Genomic DNA, 24,431 nt, shown 5'->3' with positions numbered 1-24,431 from the left:
AGAAGTCTGTGTTCTGTGGATTGAGCACCGTAGCCTCCACCGACCCTAACATAAACGATTGCACGTCCATAGAGAGTGCACAACAAAGAACATTCCTGCGGTACCACCCGGAGTGCAAGTCCCCCGCTGATATGTCAGCAGCTAACTACGAGGAAGCAGAATTGCTTCTACTGCAGCGAGCCCAGAGAGACTCGTTCCCCGATGAATTGGCCTGTCTACAGGGAGGAAAGCCCGTCCCATCCGACAGCAGATTAATTCATCTGGCCCCCGAGAGCGACGCTCATACCCTCATCAGAGTGGGTGGTCGCCTACGCAGAACCCCCAACACACTCCTGATGGGGCGGCTAGATCCTGCATTACCCCAGACAATGTACCGGCCTGAAGAAGCGAACGGCCGACGAATGTGGAGGTACAGCCAAGTATTAGCCGACAAGTTTTGGAACAGTTTCCTACTGCACTACCTACCGTCTCTACAGACCCGCCAGAAGTGGGTAAAGGAGAGAGACAATTTGACAGAAGGAACAGTCGTCATGATTATTGATCAATCACTGCCCAGAGCTATGTGGCCGGCCGGCCGCGTAAGCAAAGTGATCACCGGTGCCGACGGCAAGGTCCGAGCAGCTGAAGTGCTCGTCCAGGGTCGCACTTACACCCGTCCCGTGGCAAGGCTCATAGAACTGCCTCGACTCCCAGACACAATCGATGATGACCATGACCCTACAACCCTATGACTTTGTGAAGTTGACTGACCCCTACAGCAAACCCTTATGTGTAAATAGACAACGCGATTAATCTGTCTCTGTTTAACTGATTAGGTCCGGGACCTATTCAGGGGGTGGCTGTTGTGAAGGGCCAGATTAAACCGAATATATATATTTATTTATATATATATATTTAATTGTATTTGTATATTCTCTAATATTCCCTGATATCCCTTGTATATTCCTTGTACAATATGCATTGAATATCCATTCTAGCCTACTGAACATCCCATAATAGTCTCCATTCTACTATTGGTCGAGACCTTGGTGCCAGGCTGCCATACCCCTCAGACCCAGTTCAAACGTACCGCTCGACATGTACGAACAAGTCCTAGTTCCGCGTAGGAATTTGGCTACCGCACCACTAATGGGACTATTTGTTCATAGTGCGTATATATACTGCGCTACTAAAGTAGGACTTTCTTTTCAGTCCAGTTTCTTACCCTCCAATAGAGTCACAGACGTAAAGCCTCCCCGCGATGCCACGTGTGGGAGTAAGGCCAAGTTCGCCTACCATCGGTATTGAGACATCGTGTATATTAATATTTGAATAGTCATATTTGGCACTATATCGTCGAGTTGGACGTAGTCTATTAAGCTAATAATAGTCTGTTAATATATAGTGCTTCGTGCGGTGAGAATACTACCGTAGTCAGTACCCCATCGTTTCGGGCAGAGAACTGGCTGCTTACCCAGGGTGGTTGACCCTATGTGAAGCTGCACCCGAGGAGCCCCAGAGCAGACGAGCGAGTGGACCTGTATACCGGATTATTCTACCGACGACAGCCCGCCTTCCCAGGCACGGATTATGCTTTGGATACTTTGATTATTCTATGGATAAAGACCCCCGACACTACCGTGTGTTGGAACCCCCCCCCCTGGAGAGGTCGCAAGGTGAGGAGACGCTCTGCAAGACGAGGTCTCTCCACATCTCTCCCCCGTGGACCGGAGAGAGCCGGCCCACAAAGAGTCCACCTGCTTTCATCTGTGGTCCAAGGATCGCCGGCGCATTGAACGGCACTACAGTGGGTTCTCCTGGGATACCCTTGGCCGGACGAGGCAGCTGGATTCTACCCCCCCCCCCCCCCCCCCCCTCCTACTCCTGCCGGCTTACAAGCGACCGGATTAACCCCCTCTAGTGTATCCAGCCTATAATCATTAAAGTATCATTGCTGTTATTCCTTAACTATTCCAGGTCGTATATTTACCACCTGCGCCTTCAGAGATTGGACATTATCTATTGATATACCGACGAATACTCCTTGCCATAAAAGTGCATACTATTTCAATTCATAAATGTAATTAAGTGATTAAGTGTTTAGTCTACACACCATCGCTGTGTAGGCAATAAAGACTTGTTTCTAATTCGTACATTTGTGTTGGATCCGTTTCATCTACGTGAGAGTGTTCATGATAATATATTTATGCCGTGTACTGGGTGGCCGAATATTAAGTACAAAGGTAGTGGTAGTAAGTATCATATCTAGTAATACAGTCAGGGAATTGTACCCCTCAGTTACAGGTACATTTTCTGTTTCAGAACTGAGAACACTACTATAGAATAAAAAAGTTAAACAAATGTGATGTGTGTCCATAAAATCAGTCTCTCATTCATTGTCAATAGACCAGCTCCAGACTTTATACTTAATAACATCACAAGTTTGAGTCTTACTTCTCTGGTTTCTGGCTTTGGGAGAGAGTAGCTCATGTTCACACATATTGATTGAATGGTCCTAGGCCATAACATTCGATTTTATTGTTTTAATTGAGTAGTGTTAATTGAGTGGTGTTCCCCTTTAAAACATTGGGTCTCATTCTCCAACGGACTTACGACAAAAAGGGCTTTCTCTTAGGGCCATTTGAGACCTTTTCGGGCAATACATGAATATAGACAATATATTATAATATAATATTAATTATATATGTTTTATTGGGATGGTTGGTGAATCCCAAAATCGGCCCGAAAAGGTCTCAAATGGTCCTAAGAGAAAGCCCTTTTTGTCTTAAGTCCTTGGAGAATGAGACCCAATTGCCTTAAGAATCATCCTATAAAAATAACTTAACGATTTCAGTCTAAAGTAACACCAGAGCCATTTTCTTTTTTTATCTCCCAAATAAAGGGCAGAGGAACAGGCCAGCCTCCCCCTCTAGACACCATCAACGATCCCACTACACTCGAAATTGGCAGAGACAGATTAGAAAGGTTACCAAGACCAACCTGCACACAGGCCACAAAGGGAGGGAAATAGACTGTGCTGTTGCTCAGGAATGTGTTCATGTCTCTCAGGAGCTCCTCTTTGATCCTCCGCTTCTCTCCGGATGACGTGTGGCCTTCCATTTCTCGCAGGATGCCAGCAAACAGGGCGCTGAACAGCTGCTTGGCTAGACTGGCGTCCCTCTAGGGGAACAGAAGAGAAGAGGCCGTTTGTTTCTAGGCAACAGCTGATCACCTTTGTCTTTTCACTTCGAAGTGACAATATATCTAGACAGTAGAATCAAGAGGTTTATTTGTCACATACATACCAGGGCATACAGTGAAATGCGGGTGGTCATGCCCGCATAATATTGATTGTGCAAAATACAATAATAAAATAGGCATAAAAAAATAAAATAGGTAAGACACAAGATATGCATGGCAAAAAAAGACATGCTAAGTTCCTGAGAAACTGGTTCCTATATACACTACTATACAATATACAATTTACAATTTTAACTCTTTAACTCTAATCTAATCTAATCTAAACTATACAGTACCTCCTTCCTTTAAAGTGACTTTCTATTTTAAGTGACATTTTGTTTAAAGTGATTGTTTTAGCGGTTGCCGCATGAGTGTTATGTGTGTGTGTCTGTGTGTGCTCATCTGTACGTGTGAGTGGAGAGTGGCTTTTGTGTTTATGAATCTATTATTTACTCTGCTGATTAACAGAAATAAGTCAATTTTATAAATCAAAAGCCAACTCTGTTCGATCTCTTGAGTGAAGTAGGCCGGGTGAATCCATTTTCTCTTACTGTATGTCATGCTCAGGTTAAGCAGGACATAAGAGCAAAATGGCCACTGTGTGAATATGGTATATGGACTGCATTTATATAGCACTTGTATCCAAAGCGCTTTACAACTTATGCCTCTCATTTCACCCATTCACTCACACACGATGGTGGGGGCTACCATGCAAGGTGCCAACGTACTCATCAGGAGCAGTTAGGGGGTTAAGTGTCTTGCTCAAGGACACTTCGACACGCTGAGGAGGAGCCAGAAACCAAACCGGGAGCCTTCTGATTACCAGACGACACTGTCACTGGTCAATAGAAAATAATTTATTATCCATACAAAGTGGAAAATTGCCTTTGTGAGGATAATTATGTTGCATTCTATTGTCTAAACATGTCTACGTGGCTGAGAAAATCAAATGGTAGCCTGGCCCTAACCACACACTGATAGCCTGGCTCTAACCAGACACCAACCTGGCCCTAACCACACACTGATAGCCTGGCTCTAACCAGACACCAACCTGGCCCTAACCACACACTGATAGCCTGGCTCTAACCAAACACCAACCTGGCCCTAACACACTGATAGCCTGGCTCTAACCAGACACCAACCTGGCCCTAACCACACACTGATAGCCTGGCTCTAACCAGACACCAACCTGGCCCTAACCACACACTGATAGCCTGGCTCTAACCAACCACCAACCTGGCCCTAACCACACACTAATAGCCTGGCTCTAACCAAACACCAACCTGGCCCTAACTACACACTGATAGCCTGGCTCTAACCAAACACCAACCTGGCCCTAACACACTGATAGCCTGGCTCTAACCAGACACCAACCTGGCCCTAACACACTGATAGCCTGGCTCTAACCAGACACCAACCTGGCCCTAACACACTGATAGCCTGGCTCTAACCAAACACCAACCTGGCCCTAACACACTGATAGCCTGGCTCTAACCAGACACCAACCTGGCCCTAACCACACACTAATAGCCTGGCTCTAACCAGACACCAACCTGGCCCTAACCACACACTGATAGCCTGGCTCTAACCAGACACCAACCTGGCCCTAACCACACACTAATAGCCTGGCTCTAACCAGACACCAACCTGGCCCTAACACACTGATAGCCTGGCTCTAACCAAACACCAACCTGGCCCTAAACAGACACTGAATGTAAAACAGTGAGTGAATATGGTGTGTTTCTCTGATGCAGCCACAATAAGGGGCCCAGTTAATTATGTTCATGTAACCAGTCCACCAGAACAAAGAACACCTAGTCTTTGTGTGTGCAGGCCTACAACTTCTTTTTTATGGCATAATATTTGCTATTAGAACCCTTTCTTCAATAGCTCACTGCTTGATGTTGAACTCAAGCTTGAAGAAAAAGCCTTGAATCTACCAACAACAAGCCCTAGCTGTGGGCAGTGTCAGTCTGACCTGTGCCAAGGCCTGCAGGGGGGCGATGAGGTTACTGTGTGGGATCTGGATGTCGGGCAAGTCTCCCACTCGGTAGCTCCGGTACAGAGTCACATGGGCCTCCTTTCGCAGCCTCTGGTCAGCCTGGTCCTCCTGTGGGACACCCATAAACACACCATGAGAGACACAGTAGCACAGCTGGCCGAGTGGTTATGATGGTAGCAAACACTACATTATTATACATACATATATATATATCTTTGTTCCTGTTTTTATTGGGCAAATTACATTTTACAGTTAACACCAAGCAACCACAAGATCCATTACATTCTGTAATAATTTTAACGATGTAAATGTTGGATGTATGAAGATTCTTGAAGAGTTTGACGACTGGAAATGGAAAATAAGCCTTTTCCAACTTTCACAACTCATCAATTCCTTTTTATTTATTTTTTTACTTTTCTTTTGCCTTTCTACCTTTTCACGGCTGACCAAGCCAGAGGTACAGCTGACACCGGGAATTGAACCCCTGGTCTCTGCGGTGGTAGTGCTTAGACCTCTACACACTACCCACAACTCATCATTCCTTAAAATACTAACTCATTCAATCAATATAAGAATGAGAAGTATCTCTCCAATCCAATGGTTTAATTTGAGGTGATAGGGATACAAATATATATAAAAGTCATATATACTCATCATTCCTTAAAATACTAACTCATTCAAGCTCATTCAATCAATATAAGAATGAAAAGTATCTCTCCAATCCAATGGTTTAATTTGAGGTGAAAGGGATACAAATATATATAAAAGTTTGATACAGGGATCAATCATAAACCTTTCCTTCCTCATACCAACAGCTTTACAACACCAAAGATAAGTGTGTGTTACAAACAAACAAAACAAAATATTTCAGCAGCACACACCAGGATACTTAGATTGACACCAGTTTATTAACACTACCTTATTAATGGATTACAAGCAAATTAAGTTTTACATGTCTTGCTTCATCAGATTCATTCTACCATCGATTGCTCGCCGACTTCCATACCTTCTTCTGCCTCTGTTGGTGGATCTCTTTGCGGGCAAAGGTCATTCCAACTTTCTCCTGGTCCTTGAGAAACCTGCGTTTCAGCCTCAGGATGTCGGCCCGTCGCTCGCTCTGAGCTGTTGGGAGTGCGGACACACAAAATAGAGGACGATGACATTTATACCAGCTTTTAGATTAAAAAAGAAAAGTGTTAATCATCACAGAATTCCGAGTGTACATTTCACAGCATGGAATTGAACCTGCTGGTGACGGAGAAGCCCCAGAGTTTACATCACCAACTAGACTCAAGAGGGTTCTCTCTCTGCTTTAGGAGAGTGGTGCATGTTCACAAGTACCGACTGAACTGTCCTGGGGCACAGGAAGAACATGTGAGAATTCTTCAGATTTAATACAAATTTAAAGACTATAGATTGTGTACTTGAGTCAGACATCAAATATACATGTATATACAGTCTGAATGTGGTGCTAAAGCAATGTCCAAACATGAGACAATTCAAACTGATTTATAAGGAAATGATGTTCACGAGGTACAGGGATGAGGAAGGGACTTGATATTCACGGGTGTTTACATTTTTATTTAATTTCTTTCATGTTTTTCATGTAGGTATATATATATATATTTTTTTTTTGCATATATATATATACCAGATGTTTTAAATTAGTACACTCATTTGAGTAGTGGAAAAGGGGTAGGATTAAATAAGTGTATACTTCTTCCTACTCCTTTTCGAACATGTAAATTGAGTTATGTTTAGCTTTTGTTTAGTTATTTATTTAGTTTGAGTTATGTTTTGATTTTGTTTAGTTATTTATTTTGTTTGTATTCATTTACATGTTCGAAATAAAGATTTCAAAAAAGAAAGAAAAAAATACAATATCTATACAATTTCTGTAAATACATTGGTTGTCAAAGGTGTTCTTAACTGAAGGGGTTCAGGGGAATCAATTGACCTATCGCATCATATTTTCCTCCATAAAGCAACAGTTGTGATTGGAGGATCAAGAAAAGAGGGCAGAGTTTGAGATCATTAGGAGTTCAAGCCCTTTGCCTTATCAGCCTGTCCCCAGAATGGTTGCTAGTGGCTCTGTTTCCAGTGTGAGACTGACCTTTGCTGCGACTGTCCCCCTCGTCTGTGGGTGCGGTGAGGCGCCTGGTGCCGAAGCCTTCTCCCGTTGGCTTCCTTGCCGTAGGTTGCCTCTCCGCTTTCTTGCCAAATGCCAACAGCGAGGACAGCGAATCAGAGCCAAGCGTGTACTCTGCTAATGTGTCCACGCTGCTGCCTGTCAACCAGTTATATGCAGAACGTCGACCTGGAACAAGAACACACAATGCCATAGATGTGATGCTAACTCATCTTACACAACATGTAATGCCTGTGAGCCGCTACCAGGGGCTATCCGTGAGTGAGTGAGTGAGTGACATTGCCGGTCATAGAGGTGCTTCACATAAAATAAAATAAAACCATTTTCAGTGCCTATTGTACATGCAAGAACTGTCCAAGAACGTAATGTTCCTTTGAAATGAAGAACGTCAAACGTTTCTTCAATGATTTTGGAAATGGAAAAACAGCAGGGGCCAATGTTTTTCATTATTTACGTTGATGCCACCTTCACCCTGTCATATTTGAGTAGTAACAAGCTATAAATGACAAATTAGTAACAAACTCTCATAGAAATGCATGGCAGGCAGCATATGTTTGTGTGGAGCACACTGATGAAATTACGCTGTAGTGTAGCCCTGATGGCTAAAGGGATAGTGGCAAACTAGAAGTGTGCACTCCTCCCTCATCACTTCCGCTGAAGTGCCCTTGAGCAAGGCATGTACCCCTCAACTGCTCCAGTGGAGATGCTCAGTGGCCAATAGTATAAAGAGAACAGTTTGTGCAGGACAGCTCCTAGGTGTGTGACTGTGTAAATTAATATGTGTGAGGCAGAGCGTTGTACCTCCTGCAGCTTGTGTCTGGGTGAACTGTAGGGAGGCCTGCGTGGCTCGGAGCTGCTGGCCCCTGACGCTCCCTGGCTGGGACCCCGTCGGGCTCTCATGGCCCTGTGAGGTCTGGGTTTCCACAAACATGGGCGTCATCACGGTGTTCCTCAGGCGCCAGTTGGAATCGATCACGTAGTCCTAGATGGTGGGGGGGAGATTTTTAATCAATTCTACATGTTAGGTGATTAGACTAGGGCTAATAGTGAGTGCATTTACATGCCTGTAAATATTCAGAATATTAGCTAATGTCCCTATTAAAAGGACAATTCCACTTATTTTCAAAAACATTATTAAAGTCAAAAACATTAAAGTTAAATGATCTTGTGGAATTTAAAACAGCACAATTAATGTATAAAGCAAAAGGTCGTGTACTTCCAGGAAACATTCAAGAACTGTTCTTTGATAGGGAGGGGGGTTATAATCTGAGGGGAGAACTCAATTTAAAAGTTCTAAATGTACGCACTACCATGAGAAGACACTGCATCTCAATATGTGGAGTGAAACTGTGGTGCTAAAGCAATGTCCAAACATGAGACAATTCAAACTGATGTATAAGGAAATGATGTTCATGAGGTACACGGATGAGGAAGGGACTTGATATTCACGGGTGTTTACATTTTTATTTAATTTCTTTCATGTTTTACATATATAGTTTTTGTTTTTTTATGTTTGAAATTAGTACACTCATTCGAGTAGTGGAAACGGGGTAGGATTAAATAAGTGTATACTTCTTCCTACTCCTTTTCGAACATGTAAATTGAGTTATGTTTTGCTTTTGTTTAGTTATTATTTTGTTTGAGTTATGTTTTGATTTTGTTTAGTTATTTATTTTGTTTGTATCCATTTAAATGTTCGTAAACATTTTAATTAAAATAAAAACATTGTTTTATTATTTTTTATTTTTTATTTTATTTATTTTATTATCTTTCCCCCCCCTCCTTTTCCGATTTTTTTCTCCCATCCCACTGTTAGTCGTTATGCCAATTCCCAACCCCCTTCCTGGTTGTTGCGCACTCCCCCCCTACTGTTGGTCCGGGAGGCCGGAGACTGTCACATGCTTTCCTCCGACGCATGTGCAGCCAGCCGGCAGCCAGCCTGGCAGCGTAGATTCTCACCGGGAGAGTGTAACGTGTGGAAGGTCACACTACCTCCCTCCAGATCCTACCCTCGCTGTGCAGGCGCCCCGACCGAACTGTAGGGGTCGCTGTCCACAACGCCCAGGACCCACCCATCAGCTTTCCCACCCCTAACACTGCCAATTGTGTTAGTATGAACGACCAGCCAAGCTGATAGCAACGCCGAGAGCTGGACTCGAACCCAGCGTCTCCAGCGTTGATGGCGAGCGCCTTGCCCACTACACCACCTAACCGCCCTAAATAAAAACATTGTTAAATTATATAATAGAAGACATATTAAGTCAAGCCACTGCTTGTGACAGAGAAACTTAATATTCAGATTCAAATATTTAGCAAATATCAAGTCTTGAGTCACTGTCAATCATCAATGTAAAACTATGGTACACAAATTAAGACAACGATTCATCAGCATGCATGGTCATTGATTAATACCATGCTCTGCCAAAAGAATTTAAAGTGTACAAACAAATCACGTGGTGGTGGAGCACTGGAATAGTTAGTCTGGAGCCATGGCCGCAGCACATTTGTCGTCACTGTCGAACTTGTGTAAAATGTTAGTCTGGAGCCCTGGATGGATTATGCCTCTGAAGCAAGAAGTGTGTGTGTTTTTAACAGGTCAGGAATAGAGACTGACTTCTGCAAACGGAACAGGCGAGAGTTTTTTTTTTATAATAAATAATATAATATATATATATATATATATATATATATATATATATATATATATATATATATATATATATATATATATATATATATATATATGTATGTGTATGTGTGTGTGTGTGTGCGTGTGTGTGTGCGTGTGCGCGTGTGTGTGTATAGAAGCCACACTAACAGTTTGGCTAGTAGCTAGTCTGATGTTAGCAATGAGCCAAAGGTTAACACTTTAATCGCCAGAGACGCCGAAACTCGTCATTCCCCGCCATGCTCATTCTGCCGAAGACGCCGTAACACGTCTTTGATATCAATATTTCAAAAATCTGTGATCGAAATCATATTTCTCCCCCGGGGACCTGAGATATACTGCTGAGCTCCACTCAACTCTCTAACGGTTCAATAGCGCCATCTGGTGGCCGATCGGCAGATCGCCCAACAGGAAGTGATCTGTGGATGAAGTGGTGCTCACCCATATTTCGTCCGGGCACTCGCCATCGTTAGAGGGACTCCATCTTGACACAGTGAACACCGATCAGTGCACATAACTCGATAAACAACATGATTTGGACGTATATACTATTATACAACCTGGAAATGGATCGGGTATTTATACATCCCATAATAGGAATATCTCTGCTCCACGCTCATCGCCCAACGGCCCGAGGAAGCTACGGTAAGATTCAGCAGTTTTTTTTAACGTGTTCCATATAAACTGCTCTGATGATCATATCACCCACACTAGATGAATGATATAACGTTGCCCACGGAATTATAAACGACCCCCCGCCCATCCGGTCAACATCAGATGATAAGTAGTAACTCCTAGAAGCACATCCAGTTGAAATTTTTTATCTCGCACAGATTCCTACCAAACTGTATTTGATCATCAATATAATGCATTTAGGGCTATAAATCAAGTTCTGGAGAAAGCTGTAGAAAACGATAAAAACATACTTATACTTTAGACCGTATTTTAGTATGAATATGTGAATGAAAAAGTAGAACGTTGCTACACCCTGAACAATAGATATAGGACATTGAATGGGCCATAATAATGTCAATTTAGCAATACAATTTAAAAAGTTATAGCCCTGCAAAGAAGGGGAACTTCTCAATAGACAAATAGAGCTGGCGAGGGATGGTAAATTATGAATTTAACCATGGCGATCAAAGTGTTAAATGTACACCTTTTTTTTAAAAATGTTATCTACTTTTTCTCCCATTTTCTATTTTTCTCCCATCCCAATTTCGTATCGTCCAATTCTACCCTCCCCTGTCTCGAACGTTGTTAGGCCATGCCTCCCACAAGCCGGCTGCAATGTGGACGAAGCCTTACATCACGTGTCCCCTCCGGTACTCGAGGAAGCAGCCGTCGCATCTTTTCACCTGCACAGCGCGATCTCTCAGCGTCGGGGGTCTGCGTGGGAGGGCACGCCGCCCCTGTCGCTTCCTGATTCTGCTGCGCAGGCGCACCAACCGACCTGTAGGAGTCGCTGTCCACAACGTCCGATCCCCACCCATCAGCTTCCCACCCCCTAATACTGCCAATTGTGTTAGTATGAACGACCAGCCAAGCTGATAGCAATGCGGAGAGCTGGGCTCGAACCCAGCGTCTCCTGCATTGGTGGTGAGCGCCTTGCCCACTGCACCACCTAGCCGCCCAAATGTACACCTTTGTTGTGCTTTTATTCGGACATACTTGGAACGTGCACTCGGACAGCGGGTACTCGAACATGTTGCGTGTGAAGTCTGGGCTGCGGCTGGTCATCTCCAGCAGCAGGTTGGTGGCCAGGCTGAGGAAGCAGCTCTCTATCCGACAGGAGTAGAGAGAGTGGAGCACGGCCAACATGCGCTCCAGTGTCGCCGTGGGCAACCGCTTCTCCTGACTCCAGAAGTTACGGACGTAGAGCCTGGGGGAAGCAGAGACAGAGAGAGAGACAGACAGACAGACAGACAGACAGACAGACAGACAGACAGACAGACAGACAGACAGACAGAGAGAGAGAGAGAGAGAGAGACAGACAGACAGACAGACAGACAGACAGACAGACAGGCAGACAGACAGACAGACAGACAGACAGACAGACAGACAGACAGACAGAGGGAACGTATGTATTTTTCTTTTATAGTGGGTAGGGAATCCACATGGTATTTTATTTTTAGGTTTTTGCTACGAAGGCAGTACCTACAAAAACAACATTGCACAATATTGCTCTTAACACTTTGAATGCCCATCACGAAATATCTCTGGTTATCAGCCCGCCCCCTGAATGCCCATCACGAGAATTCTCTTTTTTTTTTTTTTATTATTAGCGATCTGAATTCATATTTCATCAACCGAGTCTACCGTTGGTAAACCTGCCCCACCAGGCGCTCAGATGTGAAAAAAGCGCCCCCTATCGTCTCCCAGATGGTAATGCACCCTTTTGGATTGGACTCAATGAAAATGGATGAGAAAAAAAAACTCCGGAATCCACATTTTACTTCTCACGCATGTAACCGGAGCCGATCAGATTCATTGTGGACCCTCAGCACAGCGTGTAATATGTGTTTTACAGTATACGCGTTGGATCAATAAAAGGATCGATTTTTGGAATGGCGATCAGGAATTGGAATAATCCATTTGGATACTATCTGATCTCAGGTAAGGAATCTATTTTACCAGTCTTAGGATAATCAGACCTGTTTTCACAGAGATATAAGCTTTTCCCCTATATGTGATATGGCTGTTTGACTGTGCGAGCGATCAGGAACTAAGAGAATCGATTTTCAGCTCGTGGCACCAGCGTGCATATACATACACATATACTAACGATAATCTAGCGTTTATTTGAAAACGATTCATAAATAGGCCGAAAAATGACAACGTTCTAGAATATTACAGTACAGGGTACACACACGACACGCACGCTGTGCACGCCCACACACTAGCAGCCACTTTAACATGAGCAGGCACACACTCATGCCGCACACGCCCACACTTATGGCCAAAAAGGAAAGGTCACTTTAAAAATAGTATAACAACAGTAACAGTGTATTGCACTACCAAAGGACCCAGCATGTCCTATATGCTCTGTAAATAACTATGTACAGATACCGAGATGTCCCACCATGTTACCTGTTACCTGTTTATTGCACAATGTTGTTTTTTTATTGGATTATATTATACGTTGTACCACTGTATTGCACATCGTTGCGGGCAAGACCACCCGCATTTCATTGTATACTTGTATGCCGTGACAAATAAAACTCTTGACTTGACTTGTTTATCACAGATTCTTTTTTTCCCCCTTGAAAACGAGGGCTTTTCAAAATGCTATAAAACGGAAATGAACCAATAAAAAAACAATCCGCTTCGACAATGTTGACTGGAAAATGAGTCATTGATAAGCGACGGGCAGATTAGACATAGCCATAATTTAAAACATAGATTAGGCGATATTAATGCTAACATTGAAGTGGATGGTGGGCATTCAAGCACTAAATGTGCGCCCCCTGCTGGGCACTGAAAGTGTTAAGAGTCAAGTATGTCCCATGTGAGAGACAAAGGAAAATAGTGTCAGATGCAGGGGAACCTACTGCAGGCCTTGGTTTTCCTCTGTTAAACCCTGAAGGAGGACCTCTTTGGATGTTTTCAAGATCTCCAATGATGTTCCGTCATCCATGCTCTCTGTGTCACTGAAAAACACAATACATCTTTTACATTTAGTGGAACAGAACTTTTATAAAAGCTTAGTAAAAGAGAACTATTTTTTTCTATCTGGTGTATTTGAACTGGAAGTCCTCTCTGTGCAAAGCTGTTGAAATATCAGAAGCATGAGTTGTCAACTTGTTTTCAATTTGGACAATTTAACAAGTTGTTAGCGAGGTTAGAGCAAGTCTTCGGAGGTAAAACAACAACAAACAAGACATTTCCTGATTTTTTTAATAGAAATAAAGAATTATGCGGCATCATCTTCCAAACATTTCTACAACATATTTAACCATAGACAAAATAATATATATATATTTTTTTTATGTCTCAGGAGAAAGATTTTCAGCCCTATTAACACTTTGGATGCCACGCCCGAGATTTCTCGGGTTTACCCCCCCACGGGTTGAATGCCCACGCCCGAGAATATATATATTTTTTTTTTATTATCGATCTGAAATCATATTGCATCAAGCGACTCTACCGTTGGAGATCCAGGAACCCCCGGCGCTCAGATGTGAAAAAAGCGCCCCCTATCGTCTCCCAGATGGTAAATCACCCTTTTGGATTGGACTCAATGAAAGTGAATGGGAGAAAGAAATCCTGACTCCACATTTTACTTCTCATTCATGCAGCCGGGGTCTACTAGAGTTCAATCTGGAGCCTTAGAGAGGTGATTATGTGTTTACACTATACTCGGTGGATCAATCAAATGAGCGATTTTTCCGAATGGCAATCAGGAATTGGAATAATCCATTTGGATACCATCTGATCTCAGGTAATGAATCTATGTTATCAGTCTAAGGATCAGACCCGTTTTCATGGATATATAAGCGTTTATGTGATTACCCGGTATGTGATATTGCTGTTTGGCTGTGCGCACCGTCACGAAATAAGAGCAGCGATTATCAGCGTGCGGCACGAGCGTGCGTGCGCACACATATACTATCGATTATCTAGCGGTTATTTGAAAACGATTCATAAATAGGCTGACAAATGACAACATTCTAGAATATTCCAGGAAAAGGCGATATTAATGCTAACATTGAAGTGGATCTGGGCATTCAAGGGACTAATACGGAATTAACCTCTGGTGCTCAAAGTGTTAACATGCACTAGCAATGGTAATACATCGATGATGAATGCAAATAATTTCTGCTTCTAATATCTCAAGTGCAGAGACAATTCATCTGCGACTCAGTGCATGTGTGTGTGTGTTCCTGTAGGTCGCCCATCTCGCATTTGTGTGTTAATCTGCATGACAAATAAAGACTTCTTCTTGTATATTGGATTTTCTCGTATTGGGGGAATTCTCTGACGACAGATATCCTGTTTTAGCCGACCAGGTGTCAGACTATCCATGCCGAGTGGTGGAGTGGATAAAAGGCCATGAAGATAACTCCTCACCTATAGTTGTCTTGGAGTAGATAAAAGGCCATAAAGATAACTCCTCACCTATAGTTGTCTTGGAGTAGATAACAGGCCATGAAGATGGCTCCTCACCTATAGTTGTCTTGGATCCACATGAGGATGTCGTACATCCTCTCCCTGCAGACTGGTGATGGGTGGGAGATGAACGCGGTCACCGCTCCCAACATCTCCAGGAGCTGTACTGGGGTCAGCAGGAGAAGTATCTTGTGGACGATATCTAGACACACCCTCTGTCTGGTTTCATCCCTGAGAGAGCAAAGAGGGGATACCAGGTTCTTACATTTAAGCTCGTCATTTCAAGTTCAGTATAGTTGCTACAGTATATATATATTAGAGCTGGGCCGTTAACGGCGTTAACGTGCTGCGTTAACGCTATACTAGTATCGCGCGATAATATAATTAACGCATTAATCTAAACATTTTTTTTTCTACCTTTATTTACCCAGGGTAGGTTCGCTGAGCACAGATGTTCTTTTCCATTCACACCTGGGAGCTGCCCAGTACAACCACAGTTGACACCATTGGCCACTGAGCAACTCCACTGGAGCAGTTGATTCAAGCCATGTCACATAGTTCAAGTTTGAAATGATTCTTTCTGTTTTGCTCCTGAGAGTGTGCTAGATACTGTACTGTACTGGTAATATTATGTATTTGTGTTAACTTCTGAATAAAACAACTTATTAAACACAAGTACATCTTATTGAACATTATTTTGATATTTCATTACCAATTATCATAGCAAAACAGCTTTTTCAAACAGTCTGTAATGCATTTTGGAAACGGGAGATGGGCTCATGGTGTAATGGGCCACCTGGCCTGAGAAACATAAGGAGGAAAGAAAAAGTAAGGACTTACTTCTGGTCATTATTTGGGTAGAACACACATATTTTGAATGCCTTCGGCAGGTTTTTTTTTTTTTTTTTGAGCCATTTTAATCTAGATTAATCTAGATTAAATCCAGGATTGCAGATAGATTAATCTAGATTCAAAAAATTAATCTATGCCCACCTCTAATATATATATATATATATATATATATATAAAAAAAAAAAAACAGAACAAATAAAGGGTTGAAATGCAGTCTAAAGAGTTCCCCTACTAATTCTCAAAGGCTTTGCACACCTGCAGATTGTTTTAAATTAATTAATTAATTAATTAATTAATTAATTAATGTATTATGTTTTTCTACTTTGGGGTGACTGTACACATTCACAAGATATGAAGACACTGAACATTCATCACTCAAACAAGGTGGCCTTTCTATGAAAACTGTAAATATTGTCAATGGAGGACAGGCAATGAAACAGAATGCATGCACAGAGTGAAGTGTAAATGCAGGTGTTGAAGAGTGTGTTTAGTGTGTTTGGGACTGACCTGTGGCCCAACATCTGAATGAAGCCTTTGGTCTTCAGCTGCAGGAATATGTCTGGGATGACCTCCGCCCGACTCAGCACACACTCCAGACAGTGAGTCTTCAAGATGCCATGCAGCTTTGGCAGCAGGAAGAACACCGAATTGACAAACCTGAAACACACAGAACATTATTCTACTTAGAATGGACTGCATTTTATTTATTTTTTATCCACTTTTTTCTCCTATTTTTCTATTTTTTTCTCCCATCCCAATTTAGCCGTGTCAATTCTCCCCTCCCCTGTCTTGAACGTTGCTCGCATATGCCCCCCACTGGTTGGCTGTAGGGAGGATAGAAGCCTTGCATCACATGTCCCCTACGATACATGTGGAGGCAGCCTGTCACATCTTTTCACCTGCCAGCGCGGACTCTCATTGGCGAGGTGTAACGTGTGGGAGGCTCACACTACCCCCGCTATTTTTCCTGTCTCTGCTGTGCAGGCGTCCCCAACCGACCTGTAGGAGTCGCTGTCCACAACGACCAGACTACCACCCTTCGACTTCCACCCGCTAACTCTGCCAATTGAGTTAGTATGACGGCCGGCGCAAGACGGAGGCAACGCCGACAGCCGGAGTCGAACCAGGTGTCTCTTGCGTTGGTGACGAGCGCCACCCAGCCGCCTAGAATGGACTGCATTTATATATAGTGGGGCGACAGTGGTCTGGTAATCAGAAGGTTCCCGGTTTGAGTCCTGTGTGTCGAATTGTCCTTGAGCAACCCCTAACTGCTCCTGATGAACAGGTTGGCGCCTTGCATGGTTGCCTCTACCGTCGGTGTGTGAATGTGTGAGTGAATGGGTAAAATATGAGGAACAAATTTCAAAGTGCTTTGGATAAAAACTATATATAAATGCAGTCCATTTACTATATTATCAAGTGAGATGAGGTAGTTGAGGAACTATATTATCAAGAGTGATGAGGTAGTTGAGCAACTATATTATCAAGAGTGATGAGGTAGTTGAGCAACTATATTATCAAGAGTGATGAGGTAGTTGAGCAACTAAGTGAGATGAGGTAGTTGAGGAACTATATTATCAAGTGTGATGACGAGGTAGTTGAGCAACTATATTATCAAGTGTGATGAGGTAGTTGAGCAACTATATTATCAAGTGTGATGAGGTAGTTGAAGAACTATATTATCAAGTGAGATGAGGTAGTTGAGCAACTATATGATCAAGTGAGATGAGGTAGTTGAGGAACTATATTATCAAGTGAGATGAGGACGGATTAAAGCAAAAAAAAATCTCCTGACTGAACTTTTTTTCAGGCCAAATCATATTCTTATTTTAACCTCCACTGTATTTTTTTTAATAGCGTTAGCGTTTTAACCCTTTAATCGCCAATGACGTGTTACGACGTGAGAGAAAACGGTGCTTTTTCAATGTATGTGATGTATAGATTGGGGGGAGGTGACCACAGCTAAAACGGTGATTGAAATGTGCATGGAAGACGGTGATATTGACGGTGGTGGAACCAGTGGTTTCACAGGCACGGGCCGCGTCAGCGAGGGTTTTGTTATGAATTCCTTGGAAGAACATCTGAGATTAGAGTGTACTGTCTCCCAGGGCAGGAGAGAGAGAGGTTCATCTTAATGAAACGTGAGTTTATTAGTGTTAAAGGTTATGCAGTTGTCATGACAACACGTCGCATGACAACCAGAAGGCGGGGCCGTCGTTGCGACGACGAACATCTATGAGTCGAACGGTGTTTCCGGGTGTAAGGCAGACTAGAATCTGACTCAGACTAGAATCAGACCAAGAGCGAGTAGGACTGAGATCACACAGACGACACTCTCTCCTCTCATTGAGAGGGGGGGGGGGGGGGGGAGAATGCCACATCACCAGTAGCTTCGGCTACCACGAGGATGGTTAGGCTAACGAACAGGCCTGAACACTATTGGACTGAATCACAAAAGGACGATAGACGAACACACCGAAAGATCATTAGAATAGACTCTTCAAGGAATAGACTCTTCAAGGACGATACAATTTGATAACATCTGATAACATCTGATTATGAGGTTCTGTTTATAGCAATAAAACAAACGCTTTTCCTCATAAGGTATCTCACGGTGTCGAAGTGTCGAATTCTTACGGAAGTGGAGAATTAGGATGGTTTATGGATTGCACTAACGGGGGAGATAAGGATCTTATCTGCCAGTATCGGAGACGTCAGGACCATTAAAATGACACAACGCAGAGGAATTGGATGGAGGGCCAAACAGACGAAGACGTGATACTGGCCAGTTTGATCAGAATCTTACAGTTAGTGCCGATGACAGCCGGATTTGCAAGAGATTAAAACAACGGGAACAGTTGGTTGTTGATGACAGCCGGATTTGCAAGAGATAAGAACAACGGATAAAGACTTTTTCAATAATGGGGCGACAGTGGACAACAGTCATCAATGTGTGGGAGAATCATGATCGAAGCAAGGCCGGCCAGCCCTGGGAGAGAGCGGCGAGTCGAGCGGTCAGGAGGCGAACCAGCGCTGTAGGGGAAACAGCGCTCCGATCAAAAATGTGAGTTCACTGTGCACACATGGTTGTTTTGATCTTTTAAGCCAAATAAAAACGAACGAAGATAGTGCATCCGTAAATAAGTAGCGACAGAGAAGCCAGCTGTGATAATATGAGCAGAGAGCCATGGTGAAAATCGAGGGTGTTATCTACAGAGAATGAAAAGCAAACGAGGCAGGCTGCACAGTTTTGGTTTAAGGAGGGTAAATGCGAGATGAGGAAAGGGGGGGGGGGGGGGGGGGGGGGGCTTGAATCAGATCGAAAAATTGTTGATGGCGGGACTGTTTTCATAACAGAAGGAAAGTCGAAAGGAGATTGTACCAGTGTGTATTATGTCCGATCAGGCAAGAGTATTAGTCTGAGAAAGCGTCCCCTGATAATGGATAGGAAAGGGAGGAAAAACAGCTGTGTTTTTAGGCCTTGGAAGGAAGGGCAGCGTTCGTTTGTTGAGTGAGTAGCCATTTGCACCGAGTCAAAATGGCCGCAGAGCCACGAGGGGTTTAGAATCAGGAAGTGACACGTCACCTACAATCCTCTAGACTGAGTTTTGGCCGCCATCTAGGGGGGCAGTGGGATAATACAAGCAAATGGAGGAGGAGTAGGTCGCCACCTAGTGGCGGAGGGGGGGTAGTGCTGGGGAGTTCTCATTACCCATAGGGGAATATTTAGCACAGAGAGTGGATTATTATTATAATAATAATATTAGATAGAGTTTAATTATACAAAGGATTAAATAAGAATTGCACAGAAAGATGGTGCAGTTATTTGAATGGGTTAATTATTGAATAAAGAGGGAGTTTGAATTCCAGTGGGGCCTTCTCACACCTAATAAATAGGCAGAGTCTTGAGGGGACACGTCACCAGAAAGAACTGGCGCGCGCTGGGGGTCACCCGTGGGACAAACGTAGAGCGCCGAGTGGGTATCGTTTAGCTGCTGGTGTCACGCCGGAAGACAACAAAACAGGGAACAGCCCTGTAGGATTAGATATGGGTGTGGAGAAGGTGGTAGACTAATAGCAAAACAAGGGAAGTCGAATTGACAGACGACTGCCGGTGTTGTGTTTCTGCTTTCGACAGACTGGAGGAGGAGGAAGCCGCAGGGGCCAGGCACCGCCTGGTACACAGATCATCCACGACGAGAGAGAGGAGACGGCGGCGGTGGAGGAGCAGATGTGGAGAGGACAGCCAGAGACACTGAGCAGTAGCAGACCAGGGGAGACATTTTTGCCTAGGGGACCGCGCCCTGGGAGGGGGACCAGCTCAGGAAAGGAGCCGTCACTGAAAGGGGCCCTTGCCCTAGAAGACGGGGCCGGCCCAAGATGGGAGGTGTACTGTAAGAGGGAAGGGAGCGCTCTGATTTGGACGTGGGGTACCTACTAGGGGGGCCGAAGGGTTTAGGTGTGTCGTCTGAAAAGTTGCAATCTGTGTTTTTCTCTGTCTCTCTCTCTCCTCCATGACCGTGGTTTATCCTTTCTGGTTTGGGTGTGATGCGGGTAATGGAAAACAAGGCAAAACAGCAGACGGCGGGGCCCTAATTGTTATGTTTGGGGTATAATTAATTGAAAAACCAAGTAGTCTGTTGATTCTGAAAGTTGATTGAGAATCAAAGGGGGGAATGAGAGAAAACAGTGCTTTTTCAATGTATGTGATGTATAGATTGGGGGGAGGTGACCACAGCTAAAACGGTGATTGAAATGTGCATGGAAGACGGTGATATTGACGGTGGTGGAACCAGTGGTTTCACAGGCACGGGCCGCGTCAGCGAGGGTTTTGTTATGAATTCCTTGGAAGAACATCTGAGATTAGAGTGTACTGTCTCCCAGGGCAGGAGGGAGAGAGGTTCATCTTAATGAAACGTGAGTTTATTAGTGTTAAAGGTTATGCAGTTGTCATGACAACACGTCGCATGACAACCAGAAGGCGGGGCCGTCATTGCGACGACGAACATCTATGAGTCGAACGGTGTTTCCGGGTGTAAGGCAGACTAGAATCTGACTCAGACTAGAATCAGACCAAGAGCGAGTAGGACTGAGATCACACAGACGACACTCTCTCCTCTCATTGAGAGGGGGGGGGGGGGGGGGGGGGAGAATGCCACATCACCAGTAGCTTCGGCTACCACGAGGATGGTTAGGCTAACGAACAGGCCTGAACACTATTGGACTGAATCACAAAAGGACGATAGACGAACACACCGAAAGATCATTAGAATAGACTCTTCAAGGAATAGACTCTTCAAGGACGATACAATTTGATAACATCTGATAACATCTGATTATGAGGTTCTGTTTATAGCAATAAAACAACGCTTTTCCTCATAAGGTATCTCACGGTGTCGAAGTGTCGAATTCTTACGGAAGTGGAGAATTAGGATGGTTTATGGATTGCACTAACGGGGGAGATAAGGATCTTATCTGCCAGTATCGGAGACGTCAGGACCATTAAAATGACACAACGCAGAGGAATTGGATGGAGGGCCAAACAGACGAAGACGTGATACTGGCCAGTTTGATCAGAATCTTACAGACGTCATTCTCCACCATGCGTAATCTGCCAATGACGTCGTACAGCGTCTTTGAGATCAATATTTCAAATTTCTGTCATGGCAATCATATTTCACCCACGGAGACTTGACGGGTGCTGTAGATCTCCTCTCAACTCTCCAACGGTTCAAGACCGCCACCTGGTGGCCGATCGGCGAGTTGCCAAAACCGGAAGTCAACGGCCGGAAGTGGTGCTCACCCATATTTCGTCCGGACTCCATCTTGACACACTGGATAATCGATCGGTTGCCATAACTCAATAAACAACGTTATTTGGACGTATATATTATTATACAACCCGGAAATGGTTAATCTAGATCAACATCCCATAACAGCGAACTTTTTGCTCCACTCTCATCACCCAACGGCAGTGCATGTGAGCGGATCGGAGCGTGAGCGGCGCGGGGCGCGGAGCGGCCGGTTTTGACGTGAGCGAGGAGTGGGTTTTAAAATGAGTCGGCGCAACGTCCGGAGCGAGAGTTCTCCTCCGCTCCAATCCACTCCAGGCCGCTCACAGTGGTTTAACACTGTTGATGTAATATACATGCAGTACAATGCCAAAGCAACAGATGGCGATGTACAAACATGAAAGCCATTTTCAACCAATGAGAAGGGTGAACCTGTGATATCCGGTTCAGGCTTCACTCCTCCTCCTTCACTCACTCCTGTTAGAAAAAGTATCGACGCCATTGTTTTGTCGTTAGCTTACATGCTAACGTTAATGGCAGCGACCATAGCATTGTGGCTCGGCTAGCCTATCATCGCTTAATAGAGCTAGTGAATGGATAAACAATGTTATTTAACATTGCAGAATGGGTACAATTACAATGCGGCTCAATACAAACAATTGTTAAGGGGCCCAGGGGGTGTAGACTGTTGTAGTTTGAGCTAATTTACACCATGCTCCAAAAAAAAAAAAAAAAAATGCCGAGCGATCTGGCGCGGGGAGCGCTCGATTCAAGGTGAGCGGGGAGCGAGCGGAGAGCGACTTGGGGGCGGGGTCAACATGAGCGATTAGCGGAGCGGACCAAGCTTTAAAGAGCGAAGAGCGGATTTCTCGGCCGCGCCGATCCGCTCACGTGGCCTGCCCAACGGTAAGAGGAGACTGGGGTGAGTTTCAGCGTTTTTATTTACCATTTTCGATACAAACTGCTCTGATCTATATATCACCCATACTACATAAATGATTTAACGTTGGCCACGGAATTATAAACGACCCCCCCCCCCCTCCGGTCAACATCAGATGATGAGTCATGACGTTTAGGACCTTATACAATTGACATTTTTTATCTGACGTCAATCGCTAGCAAACTGCATTTGATTATCTAATATATGCATAAATGGCTATAACTCACGTTCTATGAATTACTGCAGAAAACGATAAAAACATATTTATACTCTGGACGGTATTTTAAGTATGAATGTGTGAATGAAAAAGTAAAACTGTTGTGAAGGATCAGATTAAACCGAATATGTATATTTATTTATATATATATATTTAATTGTATTTGTATATCGTTTGATATCCCCTGTATATTCCTTGTACAATATGCATTGAATATCCCTTTAGTCTACTAAACAGCCCATAATAGTTTCATTCTACCATTGGACGAGAACCTGGCGCCAGGTTGCCATACCCCTAGGTCCAAGTTCAATCGTGCCGCCTAACATGTCGTGGCAAGCCCCGGTTCCGCGCAGGAATATGTCGGGCGAGATACGAATGGTACTATTTGTTCATAGCGCATATATATATGGCGCAAGTAAAGTAGAACTTCCTTTTAGTCCAGTTCTTTACCCTCCAACAGAGTGACAGACGCGAAGCCTCACCCACAACGCACGTGTGGTGTAGTAAGGCCTACTTGGCCCAGAATAGGCATTGAGATATCGTGTAGATTAATAGTTGAATAGTCATAGTTTGGCACTATACCGTCGAGTTGGACGTATTCTATTAAGCTAATAATAGTCTATTTATGTATGGTGCATCGTTCGGTTAGAGTTCTAAAGTTATCAGTACCCCCCATCGTTCCTGACGTTATCTGGACGCTTAACCAGGCTGGGCAGACCCCTAGTGGTGCTTGCATCCGAGGAGCTCCGGGCCAAGAGCGACTGGACCTGTATATAGGATTACTCTACCCGGACGACGGCGAGCCTTCCACGGCTTGGATTATGCTTTGTGTGCTTTGATTATTCCATGGATAAAGGCCAACACTGCGGAGTGTTGGAACTACCCCCCGGAGAGGACTCCAGGTGAGACGGCGCTCTACACCAGTGAGGTCGCCTCACGTCTCTCCGTTGTGGACCGGCAGCTACCGTCCACAGAGGGTCCAGCTGTATTCGTCTGCGGTCCGAGGTTCTGTGGGCACCGTGTCCAAGACTTTGGATTCTCCCAAGACACCGTCGGCCAGATGGGATACCGCCAGCGGCTTCTCTAACCCCCCCCTCCTACTGTCTTACAACCAGCGGGACCCCCCCCCCCCCCTTAGTGTATCCAGCTATAATCATCTAAGTACCATCGCTATCGTTTCCTAAATATTCCAGGTTGTATACTTACTCCCTGCGTAACCAGAGATTGGACATTCAATGTTGATTTACCTACGAATACTCATTTGCCATAAAAGTGCATATTTCATATTTCAAATCATAAATGTAATTAAGTGATCGTTGTATACACCTTTTGCTGTATTAAACCTTCGATTTGGTACATTTGTGTGGATTCGTTTCATCAGGTGGGAAAGTGTTCATCATACTTATATCTTGTACTGGGTGGCCAGAAGTTAAAGTACATGAGGTAGTGGTATTAAATATCATATCTAACAATACAGTCAGGG

General features: G+C 44.0%; 1 protein-coding gene across 1 annotated transcript in view; it reads right to left on the bottom strand.

Moving 5' to 3' along the window:
• The window catches only part of prkdc (protein kinase, DNA-activated, catalytic subunit), a gene marked incomplete at its 5' end in the record, with an annotated part of 219,814 nt that overhangs the window by 99,785 nt on the left and 95,598 nt on the right, over positions 1-24,431 (bottom strand). Inside the window, 9 exons of the mRNA XM_084325881.1 lie at positions 2,980-3,159; positions 5,198-5,329; positions 6,228-6,343; positions 7,335-7,538; positions 8,172-8,352; positions 11,710-11,920; positions 13,590-13,688; positions 15,205-15,378; positions 16,507-16,656. Of these exons, the coding sequence (XP_084182007.1) occupies positions 2,980-3,159; positions 5,198-5,329; positions 6,228-6,343; positions 7,335-7,538; positions 8,172-8,352; positions 11,710-11,920; positions 13,590-13,688; positions 15,205-15,378; positions 16,507-16,656 (1,447 nt within the window). The remainder of the gene's footprint in view (positions 1-2,979; positions 3,160-5,197; positions 5,330-6,227; positions 6,344-7,334; positions 7,539-8,171; positions 8,353-11,709; positions 11,921-13,589; positions 13,689-15,204; positions 15,379-16,506; positions 16,657-24,431) is intronic.

The sequence above is a fragment of the Notolepis coatsorum genome (assembly GCF_963971535.1).
Source record: "Notolepis coatsorum genome assembly, chromosome: 12".
Lineage (NCBI taxonomy): Eukaryota > Metazoa > Chordata > Actinopteri > Aulopiformes > Paralepididae > Notolepis > Notolepis coatsorum.
The sequence above is the reverse complement of the archived record's forward strand: the minus strand, read 5'-3'. Positions and strand labels throughout refer to the sequence as shown.